This window comes from Dromiciops gliroides, chromosome 3 (assembly GCF_019393635.1).
Source record: "Dromiciops gliroides isolate mDroGli1 chromosome 3, mDroGli1.pri, whole genome shotgun sequence".
In the NCBI taxonomy this organism is placed as follows: domain Eukaryota; kingdom Metazoa; phylum Chordata; class Mammalia; order Microbiotheria; family Microbiotheriidae; genus Dromiciops; species Dromiciops gliroides.
Window position 1 is genome coordinate 475,328,230 of NC_057863.1, and position 18,657 is coordinate 475,346,886.

At 41.9% G+C, this 18,657-nt stretch overlaps 1 protein-coding gene across 3 annotated transcripts in view; it reads left to right on the forward strand.

Annotated features, from left to right (window-relative positions):
• The first annotated feature begins 2,266 nt into the window (after positions 1-2,266).
• Positions 2,267-18,657, forward strand: part of N4BP2L1 (NEDD4 binding protein 2 like 1) — a 29,662-nt gene continuing 13,271 nt past the window's right edge. The window contains exon 1 of one of the 3 annotated variants that reach the window (XM_043999249.1): positions 2,267-2,573. In XM_043999249.1, the coding sequence (XP_043855184.1) occupies positions 2,407-2,573 (167 nt within the window). In that variant the 5' untranslated portion in view covers positions 2,267-2,406. Of the gene's footprint in view, positions 2,574-15,497; positions 18,420-18,657 lie in introns of those variants that run through there. The other 2 variants (XM_043999248.1, XM_043999247.1) reach the window with 2 other exon arrangements.

Genomic DNA, 18,657 nt, shown 5'->3' on the forward strand with positions numbered 1-18,657 from the left:
ATCTACATTGATGACCTCTCTCTCTCTCTCTCTCTCTCTCTCTCTCTCTCTCTCTCTCTCTCTCTCTCTCCTCCCCCCCCCCAAAGTTAACATCTCAAGAAGTTCACTTTTTATACTTAGAATGATCCTCAGTTTCCTATGTGGTTATTTTTTCCAGCACTTCTTTTGTGATTTTTGCCCAAGTTTTACCGCAAATGTGCCATAGAGAAACTACTTAATTTGCTGGAGGCCTTTCTCATTCTGTATCTTGAATACGCCAGTGCAGCCCTCTTGGTTTATGTGTTTGTTTGTTTTGATGGGAAAAGGGGATGTTCACAAGTACCTTTCCGCTATTTTCATGCCAGAAAATGAAGCTGGAATTTTATTTTTACTTGATCATTTCTATCTTGAGTGTGAATTTACTTTTTAGAGAACGATATACAAATACTATTTGTGCTTATCAATTCGTAGAAAGTCCGAATTCTGGGTATTTGTCTATATAAACAAGCACACTTGTTGGACTTTGTAACATTTCTCTGGCAAATGTAAATAGTTTGCAGTGTTGATAAGGCCCATTTCAGTGAATGACAATTCACCTTTGCTTTTGCCCTGAGTCTGTAACCCTTTATTTAACGTTTGAGCTGCCCATTCTCTGCTACTTTCGGGGAAACAACCTAGGATTTCAATGGAGAGATATAATGAATATATTTTAGATTATTAAGATACAGTTATGCTCTCAGGGGATACTTTTGGTGGCAGAAAGGAAAGGCAAATCTCTGGCTAACGGGTAAAGGAGAGAATGAACTAAGGCAGTGGTGCTAGATATTGGAGTTAAACATTTATTAAGAACCTACGCTATTTAAAGACAAAATCGAAAGCAGTCCCTGTCCTCAAAGCACTTTTGTTATCTTTGAGGGGAATTCGACAGGTGTGGGTGTGTGTGGGTGTGTGTAAAGACAAGGAGAGAAAGAGAAAGGGGGGACGGAAGGAAAGAAGAGAAGAGAAAGGAGGGAGGGAGGAATGGAGGGAGAGTGAGAGAGAGAGTGAGAGAGAGAGAGAGAGAGAGAGAGAGAGAGAGAGAGAGAGAGAGAGAGAGAGAGAGAGAGAGAGAGAGAGAGAGAGAGAAAAGGAACTTGCAGCACCATGTGTGGAGGTGGCATGCTAAACAGTTTTGGAAACAGCTGGCAGTTCGTTTTAGCCCGACCCTAGAGTATTCCGAAGGGAAATAATGTGAATTTGGAATTCGAATGTGGAAGAAGGAGTCTAAATGCTAGATCGAGGAGTTTGCCCCGGAGGCAACAGGGAAGCCCCCATAGTTTTTGCGCGGAGAGGAGTAGCGGGATCAGAGCTTTGCCTTGGGAGGATTATTTTGGCAGTTGTGTGGAGGATAGATTGGGAAGGCAGACTGAAAGCGGGGTGACCCATCAGGCACCTGTTAAAAAAGTGGAGACAGGTCTCTTAAATAGGGTGGTGGCTGTGTGAAGGCAAAGAAGGGGACGGATGAGAAAGGTAGAGTCAACTTGACTTGGAGGTAGAATTGACCACGGTCTGGTTGAGGGCGGGGGAAGAGACGGGATGACTGAGTTTATGACGCGTCTCGGGGAGGATGGTGGATACCCACTGAAATCAGAAAATGTGAGGGAACGTGAATTAGTGGATAAAATAACGAATTCCCGTTTGTAGAGTGACTCAAGGGTAGACGTCCTGCAGGCAGTTTAGCGATGGATGTAGGCTTGGGAGTAGGGCGGAGTGGGGGAGGGGGGCAGTGTAGTGAGGAACTAATTTTTTTATTTTTCTGAAAGGTATCTCCGCATTTCTCTGTTAGGCATTTGGGACGTTCTCTTAGAGGGTCAGCACCAGACTGGGGTCTGGTAAGAGGTAGGTTTGAGTCAGGAAAATCGAGATTCAAACTCCACCTGAGACGCTGGGCAAGTCGTTTAACTTTTCCGAGCCTCATTTTCCTCTTCTATAAAATGGGAATAAAAATAGTACTCTACCCCTTAACCCCAAATTGTGCGTCCAAAAGCTTTCTCGCAGAGCTAAGCACCAGATAAAAAGGGAAAAGGCGGTCCCTGCCCTCCGAGAGATTACAGTTTAATTGAGAGACAATGTGCAAAGAGAGTCAGCGAAGAGGTGATGGAGCGAGCGACTACGTGTAAAGCGCCCCGGCTCCGAGCGGAACGCGCGGCCACCTCGGCTGGGGGTCTCTTCAACAGGAGCGGGAGGGGGCGGGGGGAGGCAGGAGGAGGTGGAGCCCGGGCTGCTGCGCCCGCCCCCGTCACATGGCCGAGAAGCCACAACAACAACAGCAGCGGCGGCGGAGGTGGCAGCAACAGCGGCAGCGGCGGCGGCCCCAGCAGCGGCGGCCCCGGGGGGGTAGCGCGGCTCTGGAACAAGGGGCCCCTGAGGGCCCCGTCTCCCCTCCCCATGGAGGAGAGTTTTCTTCACTCCTTCAGTAGCTTGAGCCTGCAGCCCCCGCCGCCCCCGCAGCCGCCGCCGCCCCCGCGCCGCAGACCCCCGCGCCGGGGCAGCTTCAGGAAGCACCTCTACCTCCTGCGCGGCCTCCCGGGCTCGGGGAAGAGCACGCTGGCCAGGTAACGGGAGCTGCGGGGCCTGGCGAGCGGAGCGCACCCGACCCCCCACCAGCCCCCGGTCACGCCGGCGCGCGCCCCCGCACCTCCGCGCGCGCGCGGCCGCTGGGGTTGGGGGGGGGGCGGCTGCAGCCCGGCCCCCGCCTCACTTAGCGAGCTAAGACCCGGAGCCGGGGCTGAGGGGTGCGCGGAGTAGGGGGGGGTAGGGGGGAGCCGGGGCTGCAGGCGCGCGCTCTTCCAGAGCGTCCCGCGGGGGGCGGGCCGGGGAGGAGGCCCGAGCGGGGGGAGGGGGGGAGAAGGGGGGGAAAAAGGAGGACCGCCTGCTGAGTGGGCATCGGGATGGACCCCCCCCCGGAGATGCCACGGGCGAGGGCAGCCGAAAAGACAGTGGCCTTCACCTCAAAGGCCGACAGGTTTGCGGGCCAAGCCCCCACCGGGAAGGAGGGGTCCGGTCAGCTGGGGTCCGCGGGGCTGCCCGGAGGCGCACGTGAGCACCGCAGCCCCAGAGATGCTCCTGGGACCCAGGCATAAGTATTTACGAAGGGCCCACTGTGTCCCGTGTGGGCAGTGCTTACCTTGAGGTAGTCGCATAGCTTTTCTGGAGCCTGTTTTCTCATCTGTAAAATGGGGGTAATAACCCTTGTACCACCGACTTTTGCAGGGTTGCTGTGAAGACTGAATGAACAATAATAATAAAAGTGCCAGAAAACACTTAAAAACCTTCTAGCTCTGTAATTTGCACTTCTTATTTTTAAATTTGGTGTCCCTACACCCACAGAAGGAGGCATGTAGCAAAAGTAGAAGACGGAATCTTCAAGATCACTGGTTTCCTTCCACATCACTGCTCTCGCCAGGGTCACCAGTGAGTGACCAAATCCACTGGCCTCTCAAAACTCCTATTTCTACCTTGATTTTTACATTTGACTGTTGCAAACATCCAGACCTTGTTATCCCTTTCTTGGGCTTCCTCTCCCCTGTTAGCTTCTGATTCTCCTATTTCCAGTCTATCTCTGGGAAGAAGTCATACTCCTTTCCTGGTTCCTCTTTTTGCCCCACAGGGGCTCCTTCTACACGCTCCTGGCCACTTCAGCCACTCTATGGATTTGTATCACCTCTAACCAGTGACTCTCAAATATACATCCTTGGCCCTCAGCTCTGGTGCTCTTTTCCACTTGGATGTCTACCCTTCCCATACCTCCCCTTCCTTTTTACATTTCCAGTTGTCTGCCAGCTATCTCTAAATCCATCCAGCACCTCAAAATCAACATATCCTCTAGGGAACTTGAAAAAAATCTGTCCTAACTTCCCCATTCCTGTTAATTACATAGCTGATCTCCTAATCACCCAGTCTTGAAATCTTGGGATCAGTCTTGACCCTTGCCCCCTCCTTCACACCGTTTCCAGTCAAATCTTGTTGCTTCTACCCTCCCATTCACAATATCCTTTTCCATTCCCACTGTCCCCACTGTCCCCACTGTAGTTCAGGCATTTTATCTCCTTGCATTTATTTTTTATTCTGTGCCCCCACACCCTCACAAGGAGGCATGCAAACAAAACAAAACAAACCCAACCACGACAAAAAAAATCAGAAGACGTGCAGAAATTTTTTTTGGCCGGTGAAGCAATTGGGGTTAAGTGACTTGCCCAGGGTCACACAGCTAGTGTCAAGGGTCTGAGGCTGAATTTGAACTCAGGTCCTCCTGAATCCAAGGCCAGTGCTCTATCCACTGCACCACCTAGCTGCCCCTGATATGCCGAAATTTTGAGTTCACTGGTTTCCTTCCCCATCTCTTTACCAAAAAACTGCTCTCTCCAAGGTCACTAGTGACCAAATTTCTTGGTCTCTCAGAACGTTGTTTCTTTCACTGCCAGAGTAATCCCTCCAGTGAACAGGGTCTGATCGTGGCATTCTACATTGCCCAATTAAATAACTATGAACTCAACAGCTGGTGGGTCCCCAGTCAGACTCCAACCTACCTCATCAGCCTTATTTCACAGTTCTTTCCCGTCTCTGTGCTCCAGGCACACCATATTCCTTTCTCTCATCTCACCCTCCTGCCTGGAAAAGATTCCCTTCCCATTTCAGTAGAGACCCTAGACCCCAAGGGCCATGTCCTCCAAAAATATTCCCTTGATTACTTTTAAGAAAAGTAATTCTCTCCCTGAATCTCTCAGACCTCTGTTTGACTTCTACCATTCCCTCAATTATTTCTGTATGTCTCAGCCCTTCATTAGATTGTAATCCTTTTGAGGGCAAGAACCTTTTTTTCCCCCATATTTGGTTCTCCTGCACCTAGTTTAGTACCCTTACACATAGAATGTTTTAATTAACATTTGTTGAATCTAAAGAGAAGACATTTATGAATCAAGAAGTCAGATATACCTTCTACTCCTATATCTACGTTCAGCTAGTCAAGTATTCAATCATGATGAATAGAACAGTGTCAACGAGATGAAGCATCTGATGTCCTTTGAACATCAGGGAACAGGAACAGTATAGGACTGGAACTGGAATATAGTGTCAATTTTTATTAAAATTCTTGGTTCATCTGGAAGCCTTTAAAACAAAAACATTTTAACAGCATTGATGATTCAGATGTGGTCATTGTGGCTTTATCCCAAGAACGCTGGTCAGTTGGTTCCCTCTTGGCTCATGACCAGCTGTGTGTGACTTTGAACATGTTTCTTCACCTGTAAAATGAGGGGGTTGTATTAAATGTTTTATCAGGACTTCTCTGACTCTACGTTTCCATTTTCTAAGAGACCGTGGTACAGTTTCCACAGGGGTGAAGGAGTAGTCAGCTTTTTTGTTACTTAGAGGTTAAAGCTCAGTTTGACATTTGTGTAGGGTTACAGAAATAGGGCTAGGGGGTTCTTTTAGCATCTTGATGCTAAAAGGGGCACCCGGGGCCATCTGTAGTCCCTGTGAAATTGTGGATTGGGGTAAAAGAGTCCAAGACACTCTGAATTAGGCTCAAAGAATTTTAGTTGTGGAAATGAACCTCTAGCACGAGTTTGTTGTTTTGTTGTTTTTTTTTCCCAACCACCAACCACTTCATTTTACAAAAGAGAAGGCTGAGGCCCAGAGAGGTTCACTGCTTATGCAGAGACCCAGCTAATTAGTGGTATAGCGCAATTGGTACTAGAATCCAGTGTTCTTCATCAGAGTACATCTAATCCAACTCGTTTTACAGATCAGAAAACTGAGTCCCAAGGAAATTGATCACACAGTTATAAAGTGTCAGAGGTAAGATCTGAACCCAGGTCCCCTGGCTTCAGAGGCAGTACTTTTTCCATTGTACCAAAATTCTTCTTAGTCAAGTACTTTTTAATTTATACCACACTGCCTCTTGGCATATAAGCCTAGAAGTAAGAAACTGCAGGGGCTGTATATTTCAGTAGAAAAGGCAGCTCAGCTTAGGTGAACTGGACACAAGATAATGACTTGTGGTCATTCTTGTAGGTGCAATTGTAGGGAAAATCACTTTTTCCAAATGTGGCCATGTCTTGTTTCCCAGATCAGTGTAGTTATTTATTACTGGAGCGATTGGGAATGGAAACAAATTCTGGGACAGCAAAAAATACTGAGAAAGGGATCAGGACCAGGTCAGCCTCACACCTTTTTTTTATACTACATTTTTATATTCTGAAATGATTGAAAAATGGTGAATATTCCTGTTTAAATTCTAGGGATGTTTAAGTCAATTCAAGTAGAAATTTGTCAGAGAAAACATTCAGAATTTTTCCCATGGATTGAAAAGTATAAGAGCCAGGGAGAGATTTTCAGAGAGGTATTGACAGGTCAGGAATGTTGCTAAAGGAGAAGGGGGTATCTGCACCTGGAGATAAGGTCCTTCATATGTGAAGATTACCTTCCCCGAGATTCACCATCTTTCAGGGGGATGTACTTGGAGTTTTTCCAATAGGTGAGAAAGATAAAATATGTAAAGCACTTTGCAAACCTTAAAGCTCTGTGTAAATGCTAGCTATTATGATAATAATTATTGTTATTGTTAATTCTCTTTTACAAACCTTTGAATCTTTATGATGGGCTGGGTTTGGAGTCTGGAGAGACACCCACACCCAGAGTTGCCGGTCTGAGAGGCCATCTGAGGCCCTCCCTTAGAACAAGGTGTCTAACATACAATCCTGCAACTCTCCTGAGTGCTGCCCAAACTAAATGAAAATGTAATTGGGAAATTCTTAACAAAATAAATATATAATAAATCATATATTATTGTATTTTGAAACTAAGCCTGTAGGGATACTTAAATATGGTTTTGTAGCTCTTTTCCTGTTTGAGTTTGATACCTCTGCTTTAGATTGTAGTTTTTTTGTGTTTTTTAGCTCCCCACTACCCTCTTATCCCTACTCAGGATCAAGAAATTTGTTTTGCTTGTGATTTCACTACCATGTGTTTTTCTACACCAAACTGTACATATGTGTGTGTATGTCTGTGTCTGTGTTTAATTTTCCGAATGAGATTCATTTAATGTCCACTCCCCCCCCCCCCATACTCTATTCTTTCCAGTTAGGAGAAATAGCAAGTCCCCTGTGCCTCTGGTTTTGTCCTCCTTGCTACACTAATGTATTCGTCCTTTTATGTTCCCTTCTTTTTTCTCTTTTCAGACATTCTCAAACCTGTCAATCCTCTCACTTCAGGACCTCTGTTTTTCTTATTTAACTCCCTCACTAGCCTTTGAAGACATTGGGGTTTTGAAGGGACACGTGTTTCTTCTCTTATTAGAATGTTAGCACGATATCATCATGCATTTTCCAACTCCTCAAATAAATTTATCTTTCTGGATTTCTCTGGATTCTTGTGTTTGTATTTCAGAGTTTCTTCTTGACTCTGGTGTGGTCTTCAGAAATATTTGAAAGTCTTCTATTCCATTTTTCCCCCTATAGGATTGTATTCAGCTCTTCAGGGTAAGTTTATTCTTTTTTGTAAGCATATCTCTTGTCCTTTGGAATATTGTATTCAAGATCTTTGGTTTTTAGTAGACACTGCCAGGCCATGTGTTCCTTGGTACCTGAACTAGTTTATTTTGGAAGTTTGCAGCATTTTTTCTTGGACAGGGGAGCTGTTATGGCATTTCTTGGGCCTTTTACTTTGGGGGTACCTTTTGGGAGATGATTGGTGAATTCTTTCATTGTTTTGCTCTCTGGTTCTAATAGATTTGGGCAGTTTTAACTAAGGATTTTTTTGAACTATAGAGTTCAAGTTTTTTAAAAATCATGGCATTCATGGCATTCGGGGATTCCAGTGATTCTTAAATTATCACTCTAGGTTTTCTTTCTTACATTTTCTTCTATTTTTTTCAGTCTTTTGATTTGTTTTTAATATTTCTTGCTATCTTGTGGACTAATTGATATCTTTTTGGTCTATTCTGGTTTTCAGGAATTCCATTTCTTAGGTAAGATTTACCATTTTTAATTTTAAGTTACTTGTTTTTTTTAGTTCTTTCTTCTAGAACCATTATTTCATTTTTGATTTCTTCTTGATATTCATGTGATCTTTGTGAAAAATCCATTTTTTCTTTGAATCTCTGCCTACAGTTTTCAAGTTAGATTTGTAATAATTTTTATACTGATTGATACTTTAAAAATATTAATTTATCCGGTTTTAGTCTGAAAAGGGGCTTTGACCAGTGCCAGGGCAGAGCTTCACTTCCTGCTTCTATTTTGGGTTGGGGTGGTTTGCCCTACTTGGTCTTGCCCTGGGTCTCCTGGTTCCTTTTGCTGACCTCTACTTCCAGGAATTTAGTAACATTTCTTCTGCACCTCCCCCTCTCCCTCCCCCCCACACCTTGAGGTTCAAAGCATGGGACCTTCAGGGCTCTTCCTGGCATCTCAGGACATAGCATGGTATGGGACCTCAGAACCTCTGAGCTTGGGACTTTTTTTGGAGTTGTGGGGTGGAGGATGGAAGATACCTTTTTTTTTTTAATAGTTTCTCATTGGATTTCTTGATAATTATCCAGTCTGGTTTGAAATTGCTGGGAGCTCCATGATTGGCCTCTCTTCCTCCCCACCCCCATTCCCTTTAGGCAGCTGTCCTTGCCATAAAAGGTAGTTTCAGAGGCTCATAGGACTCATATGTCTGGAGATAGGAAGAACCTTAGAAGCTCAGAGTCTAACCTCCTCATTTTATAGCTGAGAAAACTGAGGCCCAGAGAGGTTAAGCAATTTGTCCCAGGTCACACAGGTTGTAAGTGACAGGTAGGAAACCCAGTTTCCCTGACAAGTCAAAGGTTTTCATCGGGGAGGAAACAGATGAGGATTTTGGGAAACATTACAAGCCAGACAGAGAGACAGGATATAACAGTGATGGGGTAACTTCAATTTTTCAGGATCTTCTGGGGTGCTTTTTTTCTTTCTCAATTTCTCTGTCTCTTTCTCTCCTCAGCTTTTATTTTGCTATTTTTTTTTCTATCAAGGAGCATATTCTTTGGACCATGAAGGATAGAAGTGGCTAATAGAGAAGTCAAACAATATTTAAGTGAGGACGTAATAAGAACACCCATGCCCTTGATGAGCTTATGTCACCTGGTCCACATGACATTGTCTACATGGTCTGCATTCCAGGGGACTGAAAGAAATGGATCGATATATTTGCTGAGCCACTGTCAGTGAAGGTTGAATGTGGAGAATGGGAGAGGTACTGCAGGTTGGGGAAGGATACATGTCTCTGAACATGGAGTCTGCAAACTATAGGCCAGTGAACTTGATTTTGAGTCCTGGCAAAGCTCTTGTGAGGCTCGCATGAGAGAACGTATTTGAAAGAAAGAGCTTTATAATGTACTATATAAAGTCATCCACTGGAGAAGGAAATGGTAAACCACTCCAGTATCTTTGCCAAGAAAAACCCATGGACAGTATGGTCCATTGGCTCATGAAGTGTTGGACACGACTGAACTACATAACAATTATAAAGTCATGGGTTCATTAGTGTTATTATTAATCAACAAGTACTGGTTGTGCCACTTGGCATATGGTCCTGGCAGCAGACTGAGTCTGCTTTCCAGTGATCAGCCTGCCTAAGTATGGAGGAGCTTATCACTAGTGGGCTAGACCATAGGTCATGAATTCTTGACCTATGGTAACGAATGAAGCAACAACAAAAATACAAAATAGTCTTCAGTCTTTTGTGACCCCTTTCTCTTTCTGCAGTGATGGTGGCAGAGGTAAAGGAGGCTGAGGGTGCTAATAATTACTCCATTTTTAGACTGTCTTTAAACTTTAAATTAAATATTTGCCCTTTAAATATGTTACCTTGGGACTGTAAGCCCTTAGAGGGTATGGTGTTTTAAAAGTTTGAGAGATAGAGTTTTGGGGTAATTAATCACTTTATTAATAATGCTAGCAGACACTTGACACTAGCTGTGTGGCCCTGGGCAAGTCACTTAACCCAATTGCCTCACCAAAAAATAAATAAAAAATAATGCTAGCATGTTTATTAATAAAAGAGGTCAGTGGCACTCTTGAATGCCAAAGCCCATCATGGTGGCAGACTCATAACTTAAATGCCCTTGGAAAAAGTGGGTATTCCTGAGGGTGGCAACTCTAATTGGTTAACAATGAGAGAATGAGTACTGCAAAGAGAGGTGGGCTATATTACAATGAGGGTTTAGAGGTTCATGAAGTTGAGCACCCAAATCTTGGTCAGACAGACTTATCAGTTTCCATATCACCTGTCTGGCAAAGGGAGAATCCACATTTTCTCCGACCTGAGTAAACACAAGAAGCAGGAATCCACCCATTTACCTCAACTTAAGAGTTTCTCTTACTGTTTTTGATTAGATATTAGCCATCCTGACTGGGTAAGTCTTTGAGAAAAATTTCCCACATTGGTTGATATCTGGATGAGGAAGTAGAAAAGGGGAAAAACCTTGGTCCTGACTCAATAATTAGTTATTAATACAAGAGAGAAATAATAATTTCTCTGAAGGGCGGGTACTGACTTCCCTAGGCATGTAAAATAAGGGGTTTTGACTAGATGGTTGCTGAGGTTCTTCCTACCTCTAGATATATGGTCCCTTTACCCTAATTAAACATGATAGGTGACTAATAAGTCAAGACAACAAATATTTATTAAACAGTTACTGTGTTCCAGGCCCTGTACTAAGTGATAGGGATACAAAGAAAGGTAAAAGGCAGGCAGTCTCTGATCCCAAGGAGCGCACAATCTAATGGATGAGACAACATGCAAACAACTGTATGAACATCACAATAATTATATTATACATTAGAAAATATATAGGATATATATTAGTAAATGACTCATTAATATGGGACTCATTCCTGAATCAACTGCCTGTTTAGGCAGACCACTGTCTTGTTACAGTGAAGATAAAAATTTGTACAGAGCTAAGAGAACGAATAAATGAGAAAAGGATATGATATATAATTTTTTAAAGTCCAGCTTAACCTATTTAGATAAGTTACTGATAATGAAAAATTGGGATATGAGTGGAAGGAAGGAATAGACACTTGTTAAAATAATTTCCTATAGAAGTTTAGTCATTTAAATTGCTTAACTCATAAATTTCATTTATAATGAAGAGAACAAAAGTCCCTAAAAATGCTTTCCTCAGCAAATACTTGTCTAGTAGCGAGAGATCTGTGGTAGTAGCCCAGGGCAACACTGGTTTTATATAGAAAACTTGTTTGTGAAATCTTAGGGAGAAGGATAGCCAAAGATTATGAGCAGTATCACCTTGTAGAACCAGTTTAGAGAAGGCTTGCAAAGAGACCCACTTTAAGAAAGTCATCCTGAGGGCATTTAAGGATGACTGCAGAAGGAAGGAGGATAACAAAAGAAAGGAAAGCTCTGCAAAGATTTTCAGTTTATTTTAAATTGTTTGTTTCTGAACTTGATAAATACAAACATTTCCATACGCCAAGAACAGAAAAAAAACAACTATAAGAAACCACAAATCTCATTATGTACATCCAGGTGGGTGGGTTTTTTTGGGGGGGATGAAGGGTTGTTTTCGTGCTAAGATTTTCCTTGCAAATTCTTTTCACCAATGAAGACAGTGGAGCTGGAGCCAGCATATTTGGATGCTAACACTATGTTCTTGGATGAACTTAGCGAGAAGGTAAACTTAGTACTAAAGGGCAAAGCAGCTAGATTGGACTAAGCCGACCCACTTAGGAGGTATAGAAAGGATGAGAATATAAAAATCTTGAAATTTATTTATGCCAAAAAAGATGACCAAGAGAACAACTACCAACCAAAAGGCCCGTTTTCCTACTAGAAGGAAATAAGCAGATTTTCACAATTGACATTCAATGTAGATCTCATCCATCCCATTATTCAGTTGACTGAAAGAAGACAAGATCTCACCACGCTTTGTTGTCTACTAAAATAAACTCTCCAAAACGTTTAATAGAACAAAATATTGTCTTAAAGACTCTTTTCTAGTAAGATATGTCCCATGCATACATAAAATTTATGCAAAATTCTTTAAAAAAAATAATCAACAGAGGACATTTTTTGATGATTAATATCAGGTAAAGTGCATAAAACAAGGAGATATTTTCTCAAAAAAAGGTATGTAGCATTTTTGTGGATATTCAACACAGATTTCAAGTTGAAGAAAAATTCCCTAGATAGGTCTCTTAAAATTCTCCTGTTTGTAAATGATTGCATTCCAGGATGCTACTACAGAGATTCCTGGATGAGATCCATAACCATGAAAAAGAGTTTGGACTAATTATGCAAAAAATCCAAAATGGATTAAGTAATGTCTATTTGCCAGATTATGGCAGATTATTTATATATATGTATTTGTATCTATCCTGTCTGTCTCTGTCTATCTATCTATCATCTATCAACTCTCTATCTATCATCTATCTTTCTATACTTGACAGACTGCAAATGGACCTGATATAGAACTGGCATTAAATAAGAGTGGGTTAGATTGCCTTTGGGAATTCAGAGCTCCTTGAATGACCCTAAAATTCTCCCTGAAACAAAGGCCAATCTTTTTAATATCAATATTCTGCTGCTGGTGTTGTATGTCTGCAAATCACAGAAAACTACAATCTCTAAAGAATTTAAAATGAGTATCTCTCAGAGGGCAATGGAGCATGTGGATATACTGCAGTACATAATAAATAAGTGACTATGAAGAAGAACCCAGGTAAAGGATGCCATGTCATCAAAGACATTTTTTTTTTTTTAAAAGATGAGGCTGGTCATATGATGAGAGTAACAGAAAACCAAAAGCTTATGTTCTTTACTGGTAACTTTGTGATAGCAAGAGAAAGTAAAGAAAGCTCCCAGCAATTTGGATGAATCTCCTGTGATGAACTTAAGAGGGGATATGGAAAAGATTTACATAGGATGGGCAAGCATGGCTGAGTTGTTATCTGCATCATTAGAGGGGAAATCCACATGAATGAGTTCAAAGAACCATTTATAGAATTTGAATATTATTAAAGGAATGGTTAGTAAACATCTAGAAAGGAAGACACAGTTGCAAAAGCCAGTAAAGTAAGTCTCTATTTGACAGGCTGCAAATGGATATAAGTCAAGAGTAAGTCACCCAAGACTGATATTTCCTTTTCCTTTTTCTTTTCATGTTATTAGACCAGGAAAATGCTACAGATATAGTTTACTTAGATTTTAACAAAGCATTTGACAAAGTCTCTCATGTTATTCTTGTGGATGAGGTGGAAATATGTGGGCTAGAGGATACAGTTAAGTGAATTTAAAATGGTTGAATGCTGGAACCCAAAGAGTGTTCATAAATGCTTGGCTATCATCTTGTTTGGGATCTCCTATAATACCTCTGGGATCTGTGCTTGGCCTTGTTCTGTTTAATATTTTTATCAATGACTTAGATAAAAACAGGTGCATGGCATGCTCAATAGATTTGCAGGTGATATAGTGCTAGGAAGGTTAACTAATACATAGGATGACATTCAGAATCCAAAAAGATTGACGGGCTTGAACATTGAGCCAAATCTAATGGGCTGAAATTCAGTAGGGATAAATGTAAAGTCTTATACCTTGTGTCAGAAAATTAATTTTACAACTCCAGAATGTGGAAGGCATTTTTTCAGCAGTGTTCCTGAAGAAGATCTAGGGCTTTAGGGGACTTCAAGCTTAATATGAGTGAACAGTGTGAAAGGGTAGCCAAAAAACTTCTCTAATATTAGGCCAAATTAGAAAAAGCATAATGTCTAGGATGGGGGGAGTTCAATATACTACTCTCTTCAATTCTGGTTGTCACATTTTACTTTGATAAAGCTGGACACTATCTAGAGCAGTGGTTTCAACTCAAAATAGAAATGGGGGAAACTAATCCAGTAAGCCCTTTAGGCCACATATTAACTTAAAAATATAAAATTATCTATATTTTGTTGTATTTTTATTTTGTTAAATATTTTTTCCAATTCTATCTTAATCTAGTTTGGGCCACATAAGCTGCATCTTTGATGTCTCTTATCTAGAGGTTGACAAACAATTGGGAAGGACCTGGCAATCATGCCATACAAAGATTTTTTGAAGGAACTAAGGAATGTTTAGCCTACAAAAGACTTAGGAGAAACATACCTGTCTTGACATAAACAAGTCCAATCATCTTCCACACGACAGCCCTATAAGTACTTGTAGATGTTTAGATTTGTTCTGCTTGATCCCAGAAGCCAGAAGTAGGAGCAATATGGGAAAGCTTCAGAGGCAGATTTCAGCTTCAGGGAATCACAGACTTCCTAAAAGAGTTTTTTCAAAGTGGAAAATGGACTACCTTGGGAGATAGCAGATTCCTACCTTACTAGAAATTTTAAAGCTAGAGCTGGATGATCACTCTTGGACATGTAGTTGCAGGAATTTTTGTTTGGGTACAGGTTGTACTATTTAATCTTTGAAATAAGGGTCTTTTCCATTAACCAGTGACCGTATTTATTATATTGTAGTCTAAAAAGGATGTATTTAATATTTGTACCTTTTACATGTTTGCAAAAATTCTGTGGCCTAATGCATGATCAGTTTTTGTAAAGTTCCATGTAGTGCTGAAAAATATTTATATTATTTTGCAGTTTCCTTTAGAAGACACCATAAGTCTTTTAGCTCTTGTTTTGCCAGCAGTTTGTTCATTTTTATTTATCTTTTTGTTAGACTTATCTATGACTGAGAGAGGGATATTGAAATCTCCTGTCACTATTGTTACTATTTGGATGCTAAGGCATTTCGAGTTTATAAGTTTAATAGTGATATTGATTTGTTGTCTATAGTTCTTTTCAGCATAATGTGGTTTTCTTATTTATCACTTTTTATTTTTTGAATGTTTGTTCTTGGTTTGTCAGGTAGCATGATTGAAGCTCATGCGTTTTTGGATTCACTTGATGCATAATGTTTTCCTCAACTCCTCAGTTTTATTCTTTGTATGCCTTTGTTTTTTAAATGTGTTTCTTATAAGCAACAGATTGTGGGGTTTTATTGTCTTAACCAATCTGTCACTGTTTTTCATTTATTGGATTGTTTAATCCATTCACATTTAAAATTATGCTAGATTTATATTTTCCTCCATTTGTCTTTAATATTGTTATTAATTTGATTTCCCCCCTTCTGCTGTAAACACAGTACTCTGTCTATTCATTTACTCTAGTTTAAATCTTTTTTTAAGGTAGCCCTGTTCTTACTGGCTCACTTTCTCCTCTCCTCCCTTGCCTCCCTGTTTGTTACCCTGTTGCCTTTGGAGTGATCTTGATAGTCCTTTTCCTTACCTGCTTTTATATGATTGTTTCATTCTTTGCCTTTTTTTCCTGTCAGTCAAATAGAACCCCCCTTCCTTGTCTTGTTCATTAGTTTTTTGTTTGTTTGGGGGGTTTTTTGCGGGGCACTTGGGGTTAAGTGACTTGCCCAGGGTCACACAGCTAGTAAGTGTCAAGTGTCTGAGGCTGTATTTGAACTCAGGTCATCCTGAATCCAGAGCCAGTGCTTTATCCACTGTGCCACCTAGCTGTCCTCCATTAGTTTTTAAAATTTCATTTTCTGCCCCTCCTTTCCAGAGAGAATTTCTTTCCCTCCCTCATTTCACTATCCATCTTCCCTACTCTAGACCCTCATTCTCCTGATTCACAGCACCATCATTTATCTAGCCCCCATAGGCTTCATGGAGAAGGTGGTGCTTTTGCTGAATCTTGAAGGAAACGAGATTCTAAGAGGAGGTGAGGAGGAAGTGCAACCCAGTCATGGGGACAGCCAGTGCAAAGAGATGGGAAATGGATGACTGGATATGAGGAACAGTGAGAAGGTGAGTGGGGACTGTTGGATGCTGGAGACTAAAGTATAATAGGTTAGAAAGGCAGGTCAGTTTGTGAAGGGCTTTAAATGCCAGATGACTTTACCTTCCTTTCTAGAGGTAAGAGGGATGTGTTTGAATAGGGAGTGAGATGCTTTAGGAAGTTTGCTTGAGCATTTGGCTGGAGAATTGGACTGGAATAGGGCAAGACTTGAGGCAGAGACCAGTTAGTCAAGTCAGCAAGTGATTATTAACTGCCTACTATGTGCTGGGTGCTGTACTAAGCAGGAGGGATACAAAAAAGCCAAAGGACCCACCCTGCTCACACATAATTTCCTGTTTGTTTGCATATGGAAAGACTTGCTGCTCCTTCTGCACTGGCCCCACTCAAGGAGTTTACAGGTGAAGATAGTAAATCACATACTCTAGGAAAACATAAAGATAAGTAGGTTAAATGCTGTTGGTGATGCTGAGTGACACAGCCCAATTATGGTTTTTAATATTGGAGAGCTAGCTACCTTCTAGCTTGGTGACCTTGACTGGACAAACTAGATTAAAGAGCTTTCAGATTCCTTTCATGTCTCTGCTCTGCTCTTCCCAACTCCCTGTTTATTTATTTTTCATTCGTTCCTCCTACCTAAGACTCTGTGTGTGGCTGTTATGCTACCAAGATGTGTTTTTGGGTAGTGAGTATACTTCTGTCAGGGTGGGGCTTCATCTTGTACGCTCCATTGGCCTCTATTTTTTTGACTTTGTGTTTTTTTGGTGGTTTAGTTATCTTGTCTTCTCATTTCTTCCCTTCCTCCTCTTCTCTTCCTCTTACTTAAAGGTCAGTGGATATGAGTAAGCTGTTTTGATATATAAAGTGCTAGTGAATTGTCAGCATTGAAGACAGATGGTAGATTCCTGTCACTGAACAATAGGGAAATTAATCTATGTGTAATGTCCTGCCATGAGGCCAGTAGTAAAATAAAAATTAACCACTCCTGAGATTATGTTAAGATTTGCTCAGAGACAGATTCTGTGGCAGACATCCAGCCCTGAAGTGTTGCCCCGGTTGGAGATTTAATTAAGTGCTTCAATCCGGGACCCCTTATATGATTTCTTTTTTTCTTTTTTTTTTTTGTGGGGCAGTGGGGGTTAAGTGACTTGCCCAGGGTCACGCAGCTAGTAAGTGTTAAGTGTCTGAGGCCAGATTTGAACTCAGGTCCTCCTGAATCCAGGGCCAGTGCTTTATCCACTATGCCACCTAGCTGTCCCTCCCTTATATGATTTCAATGGACCTTCTATAGGATTCAGTCATGTACCTCTTGCATTGTCTCTTTCTCTTCATTCTCATGGCTACTCCATTGGTCGAGGTCTGCCGGTGCTGTTGTAGCTGCCTCCAATCTTTCTTCATATTGATGCCAGATGCACCATAAATCCATAATATTTAGAACTTGAAGAGAACTAAATGAATCCGACTCCTTCATACAAATGAGGAAACTGAGGTGAAGCAACTTGCCCAGGATCAGAGCACTATTGCCCTAGGACCCTGGGCAAGTCACTTAACCTGTTTACCTCAGTTTCCTCATCTCTAAAATGGGGGTCACCCATCTCCCAGGGTTGTCTGAGGACTGTAAAATGCTTAGCATTGTGCCTGGCACATAGTAAGCACTATAGGAATGTTAACTATTATTATAGGCATGTTCATATCACTCCTCTCCTCCAAACCCTTGCAATGACTGGTATCTGTTGAATACAGTCCCAACTCCATAGCCTCGCACTCAGGGCTCAGCACAGTCAACTGTCATGCTACTTTTCCAGATGGACCTCGTACTTCTCCCCTCACTTAGACCTCGAATGAAAAGACAAAGACCACAAAGGTAATAAATGTGGGTGTTTTGGTACAGAAAGAACATAGGATTCAAAGGAAAACCCTGGCTTGATTGGCCAGGTGGGGGTGGATGGAATACCTCTGAAAGTAATGGAGAGCAGAAAGGAGGAGGATGGGGGTGGCCTCCCATGTTTCATCCCCTTCCTTATTGCCTAGTCCTTCCAGGAAGAAGATTCTGCACCATCCCTGGGGTGAAAGGAGGGCTGTATTGCACCTGGAGCAATCTGATCCCGTGGCTGAGTGGAATTAAAATCATTATACTTAAGTAAACGATGGATTCTCTCCATTGCTCTAACTTTGGGGCAAACTCTATGATTTTAGGGACAGTCTTAGCTCTCTTGTCAATAGATATAATTGTAGCAAAGTGGCCAGAAGTATAAGGAAAAAAAGGTATTTCCATAGAATAATTCACTCAGCTTTATTGTCTCCCTTGGCCTTCTGTCCTTTGAGATTGGAAGTCCCACTAATAATGACAGTCATTTCTTTCTCTGCCTCCATTTATCTCTTCCCAGAAGCTGGAAGCCTGCCCACCTGGCCGGTCTGGACCAGCTCATTTTCTAATGTTTTGTTCTTCTTTGGTAAACACTGGTTAAAAAAAAAAAAACCATCAGGAGCCTTTATCCTGCCTTCCTTCTTTTCTGTTTGGTTCCCAGTAGAGAGAGTCCTTTTCTTCAGGAGCCTTCAGTGGGCCTCTCATCACCTGAGCAGAAGAAGGTGTGAGATCCAGCAGTGGTTTCCTGTAATGAAGAGTTTGTGTACCCCCTGCATGGCTTGCTTTTCTCAGCTCATTTTAACCAAGGGTTGCAGAAAAGCAGGCAGACTGGGCTGGCTCTGTAGTGCTCAATACCAAGCCTGCTTCTGAGTTTGGGATACTTTTTCCGTGTGTGTGTGTGTGTGTGTGTGTGTGTGTGTGTGTTTACATGTATGTACACACACACACACACATACATAC